The sequence below is a fragment of the Lethenteron reissneri genome, chromosome 19 (genome assembly GCF_015708825.2).
Source record: "Lethenteron reissneri isolate LAM-NWPU_2019-01 chromosome 19, ASM1570882v1, whole genome shotgun sequence".
Taxonomy (NCBI): Eukaryota; Metazoa; Chordata; class Hyperoartia; order Petromyzontiformes; family Petromyzontidae; genus Lethenteron; species Lethenteron reissneri.
The window spans coordinates 7,344,843-7,362,156 of NC_083797.1; the positions used below are offsets into that span (position 1 = coordinate 7,344,843).

The following is a 17,314-nucleotide window of genomic DNA, read 5'->3' on the forward strand; positions in this document are numbered from 1 at the left end:
AGCGCTGTGCTCTGACCGCTTGGGCCGCAGAATCTCGGAGGTGTCGCTAGAAGTGGCGGCCAGGGGGAATGGGTCGAGCCACCTGCAGCCAGCGTGTCAGGTGGAGCAGTGCGAGTGCCCTGCCGGCTACAGCGGCCTCTCCTGTCAGGTCCTGCCCCCCCCCCCCCCCCCCCCGACGCGCGCACACCGCCACTGCCAAATACGCACCCCCAAAACTCGCCCATTGTACACACGCACGGCGCGACACGCCCACAGTCAATTCCTTCAACATAAATTTCGATTTAAAGCTTTCGTGACTGCAGGGATTCATCTTCTTGGTTCTTTCAGTAAAGTCACGTAGAAGAGAAATAATTAAATAATACAAATAAAACATCATACAATAAATTCTCACGACGTTTCGGCCACAACAAAAGCAGCCGTTCTTTACCGAAAGAACCAAGAAAATCCTTCAACATACACCGTTAAAACGCACCTTCCATACACGCCAACGATACACCACCGCAACAGACGCCCACGTCATATACGGCAATAGACACCGACAGTACACACCAATAATTATAATATAAGCTCTTAATAGAGGTTTTTGGGTTTGATCGCGTAAATATATAATGTGTCGTTAAAACCCGCCACCACCCGACACTGAATACTGAGCACAAACTGAGTAATTTGTAAATATTGTGGCTTGGCTCTCCAACACATCAGTGTGCTGTACTAGTGACGAATTGGCCACGTTGTGTTTACGTAACAACCCTTACTACTTGGCTGTGCCGGGTGGTGGCGGGTTTTAACGACACATTTATATATTTACGCGATCTAACCCAAAAACCTCTTATGGATGATATTGGTCACGAAAGCCGACTACGTGTTAAACTGAATATACGCCCTCAACGAGTACCCTCAACATACACCTCTGTACCTTAAACACACACTCTCACAACTCAACGCTCAGCACACACACCCTCACCACCACCCCCTCACCACACACGCTCACCACACATACTCATCGCACCCTCACCCCACACACCCTCAACGACTCCACTTTGCCGGTCTCTAAACAGGGATACACAGACACAAGAGTTCCAATGCAAATTCTGTTTAAATTGTTTGACAGATGAATGAATGTACTGTACTTTTAGAATCCCAAAGGGTGACTAATGCATCCCACAATTGGTGTGGAATCTATTCGTCGAACTTTGCTTGAAGCGCTCTGAAAGAAAAAAAAATGTTCTGACCAATGTGTGTTTATTTAATTGGATAATGCCATATTGAATAAATTCAATATGATACACGGAAACATGACTGCTACTTTGCGCTTAATTAAAAAACGGTTGCTTTCACACTTTTTTTTCTCAGGAATGTGCACGAGGGTTCTTCCGAGATGTTTCAGCCAGACACGCTCCTGGACAGCCGAGACTCGCACTCGGCCCTTGCATTCCATGCCACTGCAACAACCACAGTGCATCATGCGACCCCGAGTCTGGACGGTGTCAGGTAAATTGTTTTTGTTTTGCTTCAATGAGACGCGCATACACTACCTTTCCGCTCTCCCACCGGTCCACACTTTAACTCGGAGTTGCCATTTTGTGAAGTTTGCACACTCAAAGCGGCGTGCTACTCATGGTGTTGCGGTTATCAAGCCAGATTTGCAATTACAAACAATGGTGCAAGTTTCTTAAATGCCACTCAGCGGTCTACATGGGTACGCCACAGTCGATCAACAGGTCACATGGTATAGGTCACGTGTGGTGTGGTATAGTGTTGAGTACTCCCACCTCTTCCAAAATGCCTGGCGCAGCGTGGAAGAGGAGGCCAAATTATTTGTATACAGGAGGCCGTGGGTGAGATCCCGACCGTGACACCTGTATATTTGGAGTTTGCACATTCACCCTGTGGTCGCATAGATTTTTATCCGGGTCCTTTGGTTTTTCCCTCCACATTTAGAATCAAAATGCGTTTAGGGTATTTGTTTGCTATAAATGTCCACATGATGAGCCGTTTTGTTGAGCAATCATGTTGTGTGGCCAGGTCGCTTCTGAAAAAGAGCTACCTAGTAAAATAAAATAAAAAAAATATTTAATCTTGATTTGAAGCTTTCGTGACTGGAGGAATCCATACTCTTTGGTTCTTTCGGTAAAGTCACGTAGGTATAAAATAGAATAGATCACGACGTTTCGGGCGCAACACAAGCGTCCGTCATCCAGTGGACGCTTGTGTTGCGCCCGAAACGTCGTGACTTTACCGAAAGAACCAAAGAGTATTTAATAGTTTACTTACCAGGCGGCCTCTCTGGGAAGCCTCCCTCGAGCAGAGCACCTTCCTCCCGAAGTGGCATGAGCCAGACATTGCATGGCTGCACTTTTACCTTGGCGTTGCGGGACGGCTGTGCACATTTGTCACTCGGTGCTCGTGGTCTTACGACTTGACTGCAAGCGGCTCGCACAAGAATGCCGGCGCACGCTGTTCGAGTGCCACGCACGGTCGCAGTGTTTGTCACGACGGATGTGTGCCACCTTGACGAATGCGTGTCACCAGGGTTGTCGGCACAACACGACGGGACATCACTGCGACCACTGTGCCCCAGGGTATTATGGGAGGGTCAAAGGTCGCCACGACGACTGCACCGCATGCGCCTGCCCGAAAAGTAACCCAAACAAGTAAGGCCTCTTTTCCCACCACTCCTTCAAAGCCTTGGCCAGAGACGCAGGGAGAGGTGGGGGGTGGTGGTACAGTGCAGACTGTAAAAATATACAATGCTATTACTGAGGCTCTTTGAAAACATAAGCCTGGGTTTTGAGAAACAATTCTCAGCGCAGTGACTGTGTGATGGTCGTTGTGTTCTTCCGGCTGTCAAACTTGCAATCATGTACTATTCACAGGAGGGTCATACATATTTCATCGCAGCAACACACCACCAAACTGTCCCCATTTTCCACATTCACCACATGCTATTGTACACGAAAACAACACATTGAAGGGAAGTTAAGGGGCTGCTTAACTCTCTACTGACCCATATTTCTAGTTGCCGACTGTTGATTCCCTCCCTCTGTTCAAGTCCAAGCTCAAGGCTGGTCTTGTTTCCTCTCCCCACGACTCGCTCACTCTGTCTCTCTATACAGTGTCTCCGTTCGCACTTTTTACTCTATTGTCATCGCCCTTCCCTCCCTGTCCTCTGTAGCATTCTACTCCTGACTCCCTCTTATCTTATTTGATGAAAAATATTATGTTCACATTATCTTTACGTGCTGTCAAAATCCACTTGTAATTCAGCTTACAATCATTTTCACACAGCCCTGTGTCACTGAAAGACATTCCTTAAATGTCGATATTCACTGTTACTGCATATGCATTTGTATTGTTAGTGTATGGCACAAACACCACATTTCTGACTCGCAGCATATTGAGTTAATGGAACATATGTGAACATCTATGGAAAAAAATGACAGTTAAACCGTGTACAAATAATTTACTGCACAAACGGCTTTAAACACGGGAAAATGCTTTAAATGAGAAGTTAATGAATGCACAGATACTTAGAACACATTGTCGTGTGCGGAAAGTTAGTATTTGTGAAACATAATGGGCTTGGGTGGTCAATTGGTCAGGGCGGACACGTGTCGGTCGGTCGGATACGCGATGTTGTACTGCACTGTGGGGGCCGAAAGCGAGGGAACGCCGATGGGTTTCTTCTCATCATTCATCGTCGCCGTGTCGCAGCTTCAGCCCGACGTGCACCCAGGTTGGAGTGGACGACTTCCGCTGTGACGCCTGCCGCACCGGCTACACTGGGCAGTACTGCGAGCGGTAAGAACGTTGACTCGTCACCCGGCGTCGTGTGCTTCGTGTCGCTTTTGCGATCGGCGACGCATTGCTGGATTTGTCGAGGGAACCACCGACTGTTAATTCGCGATTGAATGACCGGTGGGCACGGTCCGCGATTTTTCCATTCGTGGCGCTCTTGAAAAGTTTTTAGGATCCAGAAAATAAATTCGGTGTAAAACACAGTGTCGATGTAGACACACGGGTTTTTATTTTCTACTTCAGCGCCAAATTGCTTGATTTAGAAACAGGACATGGCACCAACTTGCCACCTTATTTCCCAGTAAACGCACCCACAGGCACGGAAGCACAGGGAAGGTGCCAGTGCGCGCGCAATGCTTTGACCGACTTGGGCCACCAACAGATTTCCTCTCTTACTTGGTTCTTTCGGTAAAGTCACGTAGAAGGGAAATAATAAAATGATAAAAATAAAACATAATAAAATACAATATGTTGAATTTTTATTATTTTATAATTTCCCTTCTACGTGACTTGACCGAAAGAACCAAGAAGATGAATCCCTGCAGTCACGAAAGCTTTAAATCGAGATTTCCTCTCATTCGCCGTTGTCCCCCCCCCCCACCCCTCCTTGTTCCAGGTGCTCTCCCGGTTACTACGGCAACCCGTCGTTGCCTGGCGAGCCCTGCCGGTCCTGCGGTTGCCACGGCGACGGGTCCCTGGGTGGCGAGTGCCATCACGCGACGGGGCAGTGCGCGTGCCTGCCGGGGGTGATGGGCCGTGCGTGCGACCAGTGCCAGCCCAGACACGTGCTCGTCAACAGGAACTGCCTGTGTACGGTCCTCACCACCAGGGGGCAGCACAACGTGGGACCTTTCTTGGCTTGGCAGTATCAAAATATCACGATAGGTTTTACCCCTTTTCTGGCAATTATAAAAAAAAGTGTTAAGATGTTAAAACACCAAATGGGATCCTTTTTTTTCAAGGAATCCCTTTTTTCAAGGAATCAAAGAAAGCTGTCTCTGGTGTGGACCAATCAGTTTCTTTCTTGGCAGTATCAAAATATCACGATAGGTTTTTACCCCTTTCTGGCAATTATAAAAAGGTGTTAAGATGTTAAAACACCAAACGGGATCCTTTTTTTTCGAGGAATCCCTTTTTCAAGGAATCAAAGAAAGCTGTCTCTGGTGTGGACCAATCAGTTTCTTTCTTGGCAGTATCAAAATATCACGATAGGTTTTTACCCCTTTCTGGCAATTATAAAAAGGTGTTAAGATGTTAAAACACCAAACGGGATCCTTTTTTTTCGAGGAATCCCTTTTTTCAAGGAATCAAAGAAAGCTGTCTCTGGTGTGGACCAATCAGTTTCTTTCTTGGCAGTATCAAAATATCACGATAGGTTTTTACCCCTTTCTGGCAATTATAAAAAGGTGTTAAGATGTTAAAACACCAAACGGGATCCTTTTTTTTCGAGGAATCCCTTTTTTCAAGGAATCAAAGAAAGCTGTCTCTGGTGTGGACCAATCAGTTTCTTTCTTGGCAGTATCAAAATATCACGATAGGTTTTTACCCCTTTCTGGCAATTATAAAAAGGTGTTAAGATGTTAAAACACCAAACGGGATCCTTTTTTTTCGAGGAATCCCTTTTTTCAAGGAATCAAAGAAAGCTGTCTCTGGTGTGGACCAATCAGTTTCTTTCTTGGCAGTATCAAAATATCACGATAGGTTTTTACCCCTTTTTGGCAATTATAAAAAAGGTGTTAAGATGTTAAAACGCCAAACGGCATCCCTTTTTTTTCAAGGAATCCCTTTTTTCAAGGTATCAATGAAAGCTGTCTCTGGTGTGGACCAATCAGTTTCTTTCTTGGCAGTATCAAAATATCACGATAGGTTTTACCCCTTTCTGGCAATTATTAAAAGGTGTTAAGATGTTAAAACACCAAACGGGATCCTTTTTTTCGAGGAATCCCTTTTTTTAAGGAATCAAAGAAAGCTGCCTCTGGTGTGGACCAATCAGTTTTAAAGACAATGCATATATTACACTATGTAACACAATTTTTGTTCCTAGGTAGTAAGTGTTATTTTGTAATATACTGGACTTTGAACACCGCTACCAAGGACAGTATAACGAGAACATGATGGGAGACTACATTTTGGGGCTGATTCGTGAAAGTGATTTACAGTATAATCGTAAATCTCGAAAAACTACTCACTTCTAAATTTTGTGGTCATTTTTGTATTACTTGAATATAAATACATGTTAATTTTGATTCATGTTGTTTTTTTCTGACTTTATGTGAACGAAAAGACACAATCGCCGGTTTTCTCATTGAAAATAGGTAAATTTCAAAATATCACTGTCCTGGTCACAAAAGCAAAGTTTGTGGGGAATAATACCCATTTTCTGTACTTTTGAGGCATAAACAATTGGTAAATAACACTTACTACACAGGAACAAAAAAAATGTTACACAGTGTGATCAGAGCATGTTTTTTTTTGCATGTTCACCACAAGTACGTGTGGTTAATGCAGACAGGATCCGTTGAAAAATGGCTTCTGTTTGGTGTTTTAACACCTTTTCTTTTGCCAGAAAGGGGCAGCACTTTGGCTCCTGAACACCACGGCCAGTGTTAATTGTTTTTTTACCCGTCTATATGGCAACAGATATTTGCCAGGTAGAAGGGTAAAAAACCAATTATATTTTTTACTGGCAAATGAGGTTCCAATGGTGTAAACCACGGCCAGTGTTAATTCAGTCGGCATTTTATTTACGGTTATTTTAGTTCTCGTCCTAGTTTGATTGACGACCACCTGTTGAGTTTGAGTTGAGCCAGAGAGTGTGTGGATTTCATTTGGATGCTCTCTTAGTCGAGTCGACTGAAGTAGTCAAACACTTAGTCTGCCTTGAGTCGGTGAACTTGATGTCATTTCAGCCAATCGGTAAACTCTGTAAATTTGTATATAATTATATATGAGGCCAATTGCTATTTTTGGTTTTCCTGAGTACACTGCGGTCTTAAATACCATAACTAAGTTATCTTAATCGGCATCTTTATTGAGGCTCGCTAATTTAGTCTCATAGTTAGTGATGCATGTGGTGAGCAGTCAAAGCTATCGTCATGCTGCATGATTTTCATGCACCCCCATAGTCATCGTTGATGAAAATAAGAACTTTTGTAAATTCATATTTTCGTCACTAATTTCAGGAACAAAATTAACCCTGTTAACCCTGCACTTACAACTAGAGCCATCGGTGGTAAATCTTTCAGCGATGGATGCCTTATTATTCACGACGCAATGTTAAAATACCTATTCAATTCCAACTCCCAGCTCTTGGCTTATAAGTTTAAATATTAATCTGCAGTCTGAACAAAACTCATTTTGTATTTCTATGGTGGATTGAGTTATAAATTAATAAAGACGAGTCTGCCTCTGCATCAATTTAAAAACTAATTTTCGTTCAATCAACGTATGGGCCCTTGTGGATCCTACTGGGCCTATATCTTGAAACATTTTGATTTATTTGGCGTCGTGAAGCACATATCCACGTATATTTATTAACTTGTAGTTCGAACAGCTCTGCCTGTTACTCAGCAGTGGGACTGTTGACTTCTTTAATGAGTTAAAAATCCAAGTACATTCACGATGGACCATCTGGCACCCATCACACGGGCATGTTTTAAATTGCTGGGAAGCATGCCCTGGCTTGAATACTGCTGGATTTGCTTTTGATTTATTTTATTATTCATGCAGCCTCGAATATTTTGTTTTTCTACCTACGTGACTTTACCAAAAGAACCAAAGAGTTTAGAATCTAACCTATAAAACATGCAGGTGTGGGGTTACAAAGTCGCACGCAATTTCTTCAAATGCCTTTGCAAATGGTATAATGCCTTATTCTTAGATTTTTTCGGTAAAGTCACGTAGGTAAAAATTTTAAATTAATAAAAGTAAAAAAAAAATCACGACGTTTCGGAAGCAACACAAGCCTCCGTCTTCAGGTGGAACCGTCACAGCCACGACAGCTGTATCAAGTAAATGAGAGATCACAAGAAATACCACCCCGTATATATAATGGTTGAGGGAGGAAGGGCCAGGAACGGCACACTTTTTGTTAATATGGTAAGGTGAGGCTTAAGACTAAGAATAGACTGCATAACAAAAGACTGAGCCTTTGTTATGGAGAGGTGCAGTTTGTAACTAACACCTAGCATACATAACAAAAGTGTGAAAAAAGAAAGCAAGTAAAAACAAGTAAAAACTAAAACTGGTAAAACAACAAACTGGCTGTCTATCAATAACCTGTAATAGTTGTACTTTTATTAATAAAAAAAATTTTACCTACGTGACTTTACCGAAAAAACCTAAGAATATGAATCCTTGCAGTCACGAAAGCTTCAAATCTAGAAGTATAATGCCGTGTTTGTAATTTGCGTCGCATTAATTTTGTACATTTGTGTTGCGCGAGTCACTGCTTCTGCATCGCCAACCTTCTCCCTCCAGCCTGTAATGACGACTGCACGGGCTTGCTTCTCAACGACCTGGATGTGCTTGCTGTGAGCGTGATGCATGTCAACCTCACCGGCCTCATCCCTGCTCCGTACTCACGACTCGAAGAGTTCGCGAACATGACCCGAACGCTTGGGGCAAGTGTGGTCGTGATATGTGGTGCCGCTAAATGTACCTCACTTATCCAGTTCACTCTGTTCTGGCAAAGCATCAATATTGCTTGCAACGTTTGAAAGTTTTCAAATGTCTTTTTTTTGTTTGTTATATATGAACGGATGCCATATGGTATAATTAACAATTTATACATCTACTTGCAGGATCAGCTTAAATCACAGAAGCCACCGTCCCAGATGACAGATGCTGCTACTCGGGGAGTGGCTGATGTTATCGGAGAAATCGATGCCTTTGATAGCCGGGTGAGTTTGCTGATGGCGTTTGACCTGTTGGCCGTAAATTTGACTTTTATACATTATTTACCATTAATCTCCAGCAGGCCACTTGGCAAAACCACTTGCAAAGCCCACTCAAAATGTACACTATTATATATACGCTTAATACTGCTCACAGATTGCTCACGTATATCGAGCATTTTTTTTTTCAATATGTAGGATTGGGTGAATAATTATATTACATTTTTTGTGAAAATTAATTACAGTGGCAAGTGATCAAACCTTAAAGCGTTTGCATGTTTCAGATGTTTCAAAATAATGATGTGACATACAGAGGTGAATTTGTCTTTATAGCTATACCTGTACATTGGTTGTATAGATACCCGTGAATGATTGATTGGCTTTAAAGCAGGTAAAAGTTTGTTGAGAATGGGCAGGTGCTTTGAATCGCCCCTGCCATTCTCTCCCCACCCATACCAAATAGGTGTCCCAGATTTGAAGCTTTCGTGACTGCAGGAATCCATACTCTTTAGTTCTTTCGGTAAAGTCACGTAGTTATAAATACAATAAAATAAAACAAATCACGACGTTTCGATCGCAACACAATTTTACTTATAACTACGTGACTTTACCGAAAGAACCAAAGAGTAAGTCAATTGGCAGGTGTGTGGTGGGGTCAAGTGTGGGTTCTTCTACCTCATCCAAGATGTCTGGCCTGCTTCACGGAGGAGGCCAAAATACCATTTAGAGGCGGCTCCCCAGAGCTCTTTATAGCCGAGGCCGTACTGGCAGCAGTAGCGTGAGCAAACAGTAGCAGGGCTGCAACTTTGCCATATCTGCACAGGAGCAAATATCATCGCTCCAGCGATATATATCTAAATTTCGGGGATAAACAAAGCCCCCCTCCCCCCACTGAATCAATGCGCTTGTTCTGCAGGCCACACGGGTGCTGGAGGAGGCGCGTGCGACCGAGCAGCAGCTGCGTGAGACGCAGGAGCGCGCTGGGGCGCTGCTGGCGAGCGTACGCAGCGCCTTGAACGCCGCTCTGGGTAACGCGCAGACGCACACACACACACGCATATATGCACGCAAACACGCAGGCATACCAGGGTCAGCCCACTGCCCGACATCCTACCAGCCTTGTATGCATGTACGTTGGACTTCTTTCACACCGTATGTAGCCGACCATGCTAATCGGAGGTGCGGGGAAAGGACAACAAACTGAACACAAAAATCAGTTCTAAAGAAATCAATTTAACACGTAGGCTTTCGTGACCAATATTCTTCATAACATAGGTTTTTGGGTCAGATCTCGTTATCTATAAATGTGTCGCAACCCTCCACCACCCGACACGGCCAAACAGCAAAAAATGTGTCACGTTTTTCAAGGACAAAATAATTAACTTCTTTAGTGTGCTGAAGAGAGAATCAACAGCACTTGAAAATTTGAGTACGACGTTTCACTGATAATTACAATCAGCTTCATCGGGCAAGAATGGTGAAGCTCACCTGTTGCTCCCGGTCTTAAATAAAGCAGCATCAGGGTGACGTCATCATTTAATTCAATTCAATCTGGTGCAGTGATTCGAGGCATAGAGGGGGAGGGTATTGTAATTATATAGATTGGTAATCATTCAATTGGTATTCATTGGTTTTTTTTGTTCCCTCTAAAGAAATCAGTTTTCAATCTAGATTTAAAAGTAGCTTCCTAATATCGGAAGCAAGAGCGTTCTAGACGGCCACAGAAGCACATTTCAAAAGGGCGCGATGCAGTGACCGTCTTTGTTCGATGGCACAGTAGCAACCGCATCTCCTTAGCAGTGGCAGTGCAGGACATTGGCGATCGCGGCAAAAGCTTCGAACCCCAAGCAGCTCAAGGAGCCCCAAATTCATGAAAAAATAAATGAGATGGACCTGATGTCGGCAAACATTCAGATCCTCAAGAAAGACGTTATAAAAGCAAATTCATCTGCAGATCTTTTCTCTTACATGACTACATTTCAGTCTCTTTTTCTCCATTGAAAACTAATTTCGTGTTTAGTTTGTTGTCCTTCCCCTGCACCTCCGATTAGCACGATTGGCTACGTACGGTGCGAAAGAAGTTCAACACACACACACATTCCTTTCCACCCAAAACCATAAATGGGTACCACAGGGAGTCAATCGGCAGGTCGCTCGTGGTGTGGGTAAAGTTCCTTGCATATTCACTTCTTACAAGACGCCTGGCCAACATGCAAAGAGTAGACCAAATACCCTCGGCTCCTACTATTTGGGGGCCTTTTAGCCAGCGGTGGCCGTGCTCAAACAATTGCAGGGCTGCTACGTCACCTCCATCGCCGGTGCTTTTTTCATTTCCACACATTCCTACCGCAGAGCTGGTGGGGAACGCGAGCCGTCTGCGCGAGCTGGCGGTGGGCGGCGAGGATGGCGGCGGCGGCACGGTGCCGCGGGCGCTCGCCGACATGGAGCGGCTCGTCGCTGAGATCCGCGCCGTCAGCCTGTCCCGGCAGCGCGACGTAGCCAACAAGGAGCTCGGGTCAGCAGGACGGACATTCCCCCCCCACCGCAACCCACCTGCCCCCAACTGCTATGCATAAGACAAAGATCCCCCGTATAGCCTTGACAGACTGTTGGGGCAAGTGGTGTTAGCGAGCACCTACGAAGGCCGGCACGGCACACACGAGGGGGTGGGTGGCCAGCACCACGCCCGGCCGCCTTTGTCTCCCCAGTGACGAAGTTTTTACACATTGCACCGGGTACTCGATTGAGGCTGCGTCGAACTAGGGGAGGCTCAGGACCGATTCAGATAATCGTCACTGGTGTTGGCCGTCAGCGGGTTCATAGCACGGCGTGCTAACCGCTACACTACCACTCCCCCATTAATGCACGCCCTTATGCATGGACACATAAGGACGTGCATTAATTGGGCGTTTACGTGCAATGCGACATCTCTGTGCGCGATTCTTGCTTTCCCAGCATTGTGTTTACGGACCGCGGTCTCAATGGCGGAGCCAGGATTTTCAGGTGGGGGGGGCAACCCCTCCAGCAATGAAAAATAATAGGAGTTGTTAGTAAGTGAGGAGTTGTCCCTTGCTTTTTATTCGACACGTGTGCGACGATGGCACAGCCATCGATCGAGGGTCGAATTCGAACCGTGTGTGTGATCGGCATCGCGCTCGCTGAAGGTGAGTGCCTTCAGGGAAGTCGTGTACTGGATACGCAACTGCGCACAATTCTGAGTCACTTATAACTACTTTGCCGTCACTTACTGCCAATTATGGACTCAGGCTATTGTCCTATCATCTCATAGAGTCCCTGGCACTTAATAATATGCTACACAGTGGCAAGTGGGGGTCACAAAATGCCGATTTATTACTAATAAACCCCAATGATCCGATCGAAATTAGGGATTTCGATCGGATCATTGGGGGGGCACGTGCCACCCCAACCCCCCCACTGTCTCCGCCAGTGGCGGTTTTGAGCTCCCCGTGCCAAACATCTCCTTCACTGCTTTCCGACTGGCAAGTACGTGCCGTTTCCGTTTGGTCCAATGTCTTCTGCCTTTCTCCCTAATATGCTCGTCTCTGCCTCTGCCCACCCCTCTGCCACGTGTGGCTCTTCCCCGCCGTGTGTTTACATCTCGGTTCAAATACGAGGGCCGTTCCCACGTGGCTCACTTCATCACTTCATTGGATGTGTTTGATCCATGTCCAACATTTTTTTTTCGATTGTTGCGGGATACGTTTATAAACAAGGTTCTGTATTTTTTCGCGTGAATATAGAATAAAATTATGCTTTGGAACAATAGTTTCCAACAGGCTGATAGACCCAAATAGTTTATGCATCTGCAGTCCTGTGGTAAAATGCCATGATTATCGGATATCTCGGCTAGATAATGTGACTCTCTTTCAGTAATCTCTCTGCTCGGAGGACAATATTACTAAATTCATGAAAAATCTGAGCAAATATTTGTGCCATTTCAGCTGTCATATTGCAGTGGATCATTGTCGAGTCACGATAGCGCATTCTGCAGCACTTAGCATTGGCAAAAAAAAGTAGATGTTTATAGCTGGCATAATTAAATAACATCTGTGCAAAACACCAACATGTACAGCCCTCCGGTGTGTTTGTTGAGTTTCACAGCGTGTTGTTTTTGCGCGCCGTTCAACATTCTGCGCTGTGGGCTGGTAGCTTCTTCAGGAACTGACCGTCAATTCATTGCCTGAAGAAGCTCCCAACATGCGGAGCGAAACATTGTACATCGTGCAGAATATCACATCACACGGCACAACCTGCAATAGCATTGGAGGTCGAGACGGCACAACCGTGAGAAATTTCGCGTTGACTTTTTTTCTGGTTTTGATGGTGTTCTTCGCGCAGGAAATCCAGAGAGCTGCTAGACAAGGTGAAGCAGGCCTTTGAGCAGCCTCGCCAGGCAAACGAGGGCTTGGCCCAGGACGTGTCGGACCTGCTGTGGGAAGTCTTCAACCGCCTGTCGGACCTGCAGAGGATCCTGAACGAGGCCAAGGAAGCCACCGCCATGGCCAATGAGCTCAACCAGAGCAACAACAAAAGCCTGGTCGAGCTAAAGGTGATCCACCTACCTATGTGTCAATCTCAACAGTGTCCGGTTTAGCAAGCTTGTAATACATGCCATCTGTATTGCCACAGTAATTGAGCATGTGAAGATGCATTGATTCGTCAATTACAATGTATTATTATGGTCACGATACATCATTGAGTCATGCCTGCATTCATATCTAATTTTAATTTGGTATAAATTGTAAGTGACGTTTGGTGGTGGTGGTGTTGTGCGGAGAGCTGTAGTATAGCGGTTAGCACGCTGCACTATGAACCTGGTACCCGCTCATGGCCAACACCCAGTGGCAATTTTCTAAACCAGTCCTGGGCCTCCCCTAGGTCGACTAAGTCTCAAATGAGTACCTGGTGCAGTGTGTAAACATCTCCAGAAGGGATACAAAGGTGATCGGGCATCGTGCTGGCCACCCACTCCCTCGTGTGCCGTCCCGGCCTTTATAGGTGATCGCTAACAGCACCTGCCTCAACAGTCTGCTAATGCTATACGGGAGATCTTCATCTTTTATAGTGGCTAGTGCGTTGCGCTTGAACCCACCTACCTGAGTTTAATTTCTGCCCATGACTATCGCATCAGTTGGGAGTGATATCAGCACTGGTCCTTTCTCTCCACCCCCCCTTCACCACACCTGCACTGACCATTATGGTTATGTACAGTCAAAAAGCCCCATGAGTTATATAGTACAGGGATTCCTTCATCATTTGGTGGACTAAGTGGCTGGATGTTAGTCATGTCTTTGTGTATGTTATATGTAATTGATTTATTAGATTTCTGCAGCCACTAGTTGCCCTACATTCACCACAATCTCAACAAGAAGAAAACATTATTGAAGCAATTTGTTTACAATTCACTAAATCATGACCAGGGTGAATAGTCGTGTGCCCAAAAGTTCTGAACACGTTTTTTTGTACATGATACACGCCTAACTAATACCATGATTATTCTCTCTGCAGGACAAAAGTGCAACGCTTGAAACAAATTTGAATTCGACCAAGGAGATGATTTCCCAGGGGGAGAAGATCCTCGGCAATGTCAAGCAAGCAATTCATGAAATTGATAAGCTGCTTAAGGTAAAATTTTGTTAAAATTACGCCCATTGCACTGCAATTTGAATCCATAAAACACCTACGTACGACCGCATATCAAGGTTCTATTAGCAAGGAAATATAAACACATTATGAGAATGTCAGGAAGATCTGGCATGTTTGCTATACTATGCTTTTTTTAAATCTTGAATTTCATTCCAACATTTGCAATATGATTGTGGACCATGTATAACCGTTCGTACCTTGTATATTTGGGTGCTGCTATGGTGCAAAGGCTGGCGCACATAGGTGGTCTGTTCAACCGGCTCACGTGGCAGCTCAAACAGTGGCACAAGTTTCATAACCCCCCCCTGCCATTCCGCTGTACACCCAGCAGTGTAAATGGGCACACTGCAGTTTTTTTTATTTTGCTGGAGCAGTCTACACCTGATGACGGTTGCTTGTGTTGCTTCCGAAACGTCGTGATTTAATTTGTTAGTTTTCATTTTAATTTATTTTATACGTTTTACCTACGTGACTTTCCCGAAAAAAACAAAGAGTATGGATCCTTGCAGTCACGAAAACTTCAAATCTAGAATTAACACTGCAGTTTGTCGATCCAGCAGCACGTACGTATGTTGAACTTCTTTCGCACCGTACGTAGCCAACCGTGCTCATCGGAGGTGCCGAGGAAGTAAAACAACCAAAAAACAAAAAGCAGGTCTCAAGAAATTAAATGTCAATTCTAGATGTAATAGTTCACAGCTCCAGTGGCTTCCTAATATCGGAAGGAAGAGCGTTCCAGACGGCCGCAAAAGCGCGTCTGAAAGTGCGCGATGCAGTGACCGTCTTTGTTCGATGGCCAGCCAAAAGCCGCTGCGAGGATGACCGGGGTTTGCGTGATGGTTTGTGCTCCTTGATGAGATCAGCAAGGTATCGTGGTTTATTCGTGGCAAGCACTCTGTGTGTACTGAAGGTCATGTGTGGTGTTGGTAATTCCATCTTGTTCCAATTATTCATGGCCAGTGTGGAAGAGTAGACCAAATACCATAGAGAGAGGCTATTCAAGTTCCCCCGTCCACCATCAGTGGCCTAAGAAAGTAGTTTAAAGGCTGCACTTTTAACATTTACAGTGTTTTTATTTCGTTATACGTCTAGCATTTCCTGTAGAACTATGGAACATACTTTAACTTTAAATTTCGATTTAAAGCTTTTGTGACTGCAGGGATTCATATTCTTGGTTCTTTCGGTAAAGTCACGGAGAAGGGAAATAATATAATAATAAAATAAAACATAACTAAATAAAATTCTCACGATGTTTAGGACGCTGTCTTTCCGACAGCTCTGTTTCTTCACCTGAGGACGGCTTCTTGCGTTGTGGCCGAAAAGTCGTGAAATTTTTTTTTCCTTCTACGTGACTTTACCGAAAGAACCAAGAATATACATACTTTAACTGTTGTGTACATCATACTTTATATTGTATATATTTCCTGCGTGACATATTTGTTGAAACGTTGGGGCAAAAATGAGGCCTTCCCTTGATTTTCCAGGTGGCTCCCATTATGAAGATGTAATACTGTACAGCAATTGCGATTTGTCCGGAAACTAGAAAATTATTATTAAGTGAACTGTTTCAGCTGTCTTTGATGTGAGCTCCTATTATTTAGAGTATATTTTGTTTCGCAAAAACATGTTACTGACAACTGTTGTATATGTATACATTTCATTACGAGTTACTCTCACCACAATCTGTCAGTTTATCAATCAAATTAATCACAATATGCTCATAACACACACATTTATTTACATGCATTTGAACAGTTATTGCCAAATTGGGAAGATATTGGAACTCGAAAACACCCATGGACTTCAACAGTATGAGATCATGCGTCTCGCCCTTTGAATTACTCGTCTCCACACATTAACATACAAAGACAAAATGAAGATCCCCGTATAACCTTAACACACTGTTGGAGCAAGTGCTGTTAGCGAGCACCTATGTGTGTTTAACATACACACATGTACTCGCGCACACACACACATGTCGTCATCACTATTTATCAGCCACTGCTGGATGAGGGCCTCCCCAAGCCATCACCAGCTTTAAAGCTTTCGTGACTGCAGAGATTCATCTTCTTGGTTCTTTCGGTAAAGTCACGTAGAAGGGAAGTAATAAAATAATAAGAATGATGAAGACCAAGGTCTGTCTCCCCGACAGACCTGGTCTTCACCTGAGGACGGCTGCTTGCGTTGTGGCCGAAACGTCGTGAGAATTATTTTATTATGTTTTATTTTTTATTATTTTATTATTTCCCTTCTACGTGACTTTACCGAAAGAACCAAGAAGAACCATCACCAGCTGAGTTTTGCAACATAATCTAGCACCTGCAGATGAGTTGATGTCTTCACTCAATTTTTTTTATCAGATATCCTCTGTTCTCTCCATTGGTCTTCTCTCCTTTAGTTGCCACATCCATCATTACCCTCAAAGACTAGCTACCATCCCTTCGCAAAAATTGTTCTACTTAAGCTCACTTACGTTTTTTTTGTATCAGTCCATACGATGCCTCTAACTCGTGCATATTATTTAATCCACGTGTTCCTCATTCTCTCTCTCAATCTATTTCCAAGCACGCATCTCACCCGCACACATATACACAAATGCACATGTATGTATAATGCATTGATATCATGCATAATATTTATATTGCATATTAAACACAAAAAAGACGAAGATCCCCTCTATGGTCTTAACAGACTGTTGGGACAAGTGATGTTAACGAGCACCTATCAAGGCCGGCACGGCTCGTGAGGGGATGGGTGACCAGCACCGTGCCTAGCTACCTTTGTCTCCCAAGTGGCGATGTTTACACACAGCTCCATATACTCTTTTGAGGCTGAGTCTACCTAGAGGGGAGGCCCAGGACCAGTTAAAATATATCCCACTTGTTAGCGGCCGTGGGCTGGAATCGAACCGGGATTGCCGGGTTCGTAGCGCAGTGCGGGTAAAAACATTACTC

The 17,314-nt window shown here is 44.4% G+C and overlaps 1 protein-coding gene across 2 annotated transcripts in view; it reads left to right on the top strand.

The window, feature by feature from the left end:
• Positions 1-17,314, top strand: part of LOC133344219 (laminin subunit alpha-1-like) — a 144,982-nt gene that overhangs the window by 89,903 nt on the left and 37,765 nt on the right. For both annotated transcript variants that reach the window (XM_061554270.1, XM_061554271.1), the window contains exons 28-38: positions 31-148; positions 1,354-1,491; positions 2,533-2,654; positions 3,715-3,801; positions 4,415-4,608; positions 8,278-8,420; positions 8,601-8,699; positions 9,610-9,721; positions 11,046-11,208; positions 13,053-13,263; positions 14,223-14,339. In XM_061554270.1, the coding sequence (XP_061410254.1) occupies positions 31-148; positions 1,354-1,491; positions 2,533-2,654; positions 3,715-3,801; positions 4,415-4,608; positions 8,278-8,420; positions 8,601-8,699; positions 9,610-9,721; positions 11,046-11,208; positions 13,053-13,263; positions 14,223-14,339 (1,504 nt within the window). The remainder of the gene's footprint in view (positions 1-30; positions 149-1,353; positions 1,492-2,532; positions 2,655-3,714; positions 3,802-4,414; positions 4,609-8,277; positions 8,421-8,600; positions 8,700-9,609; positions 9,722-11,045; positions 11,209-13,052; positions 13,264-14,222; positions 14,340-17,314) is intronic.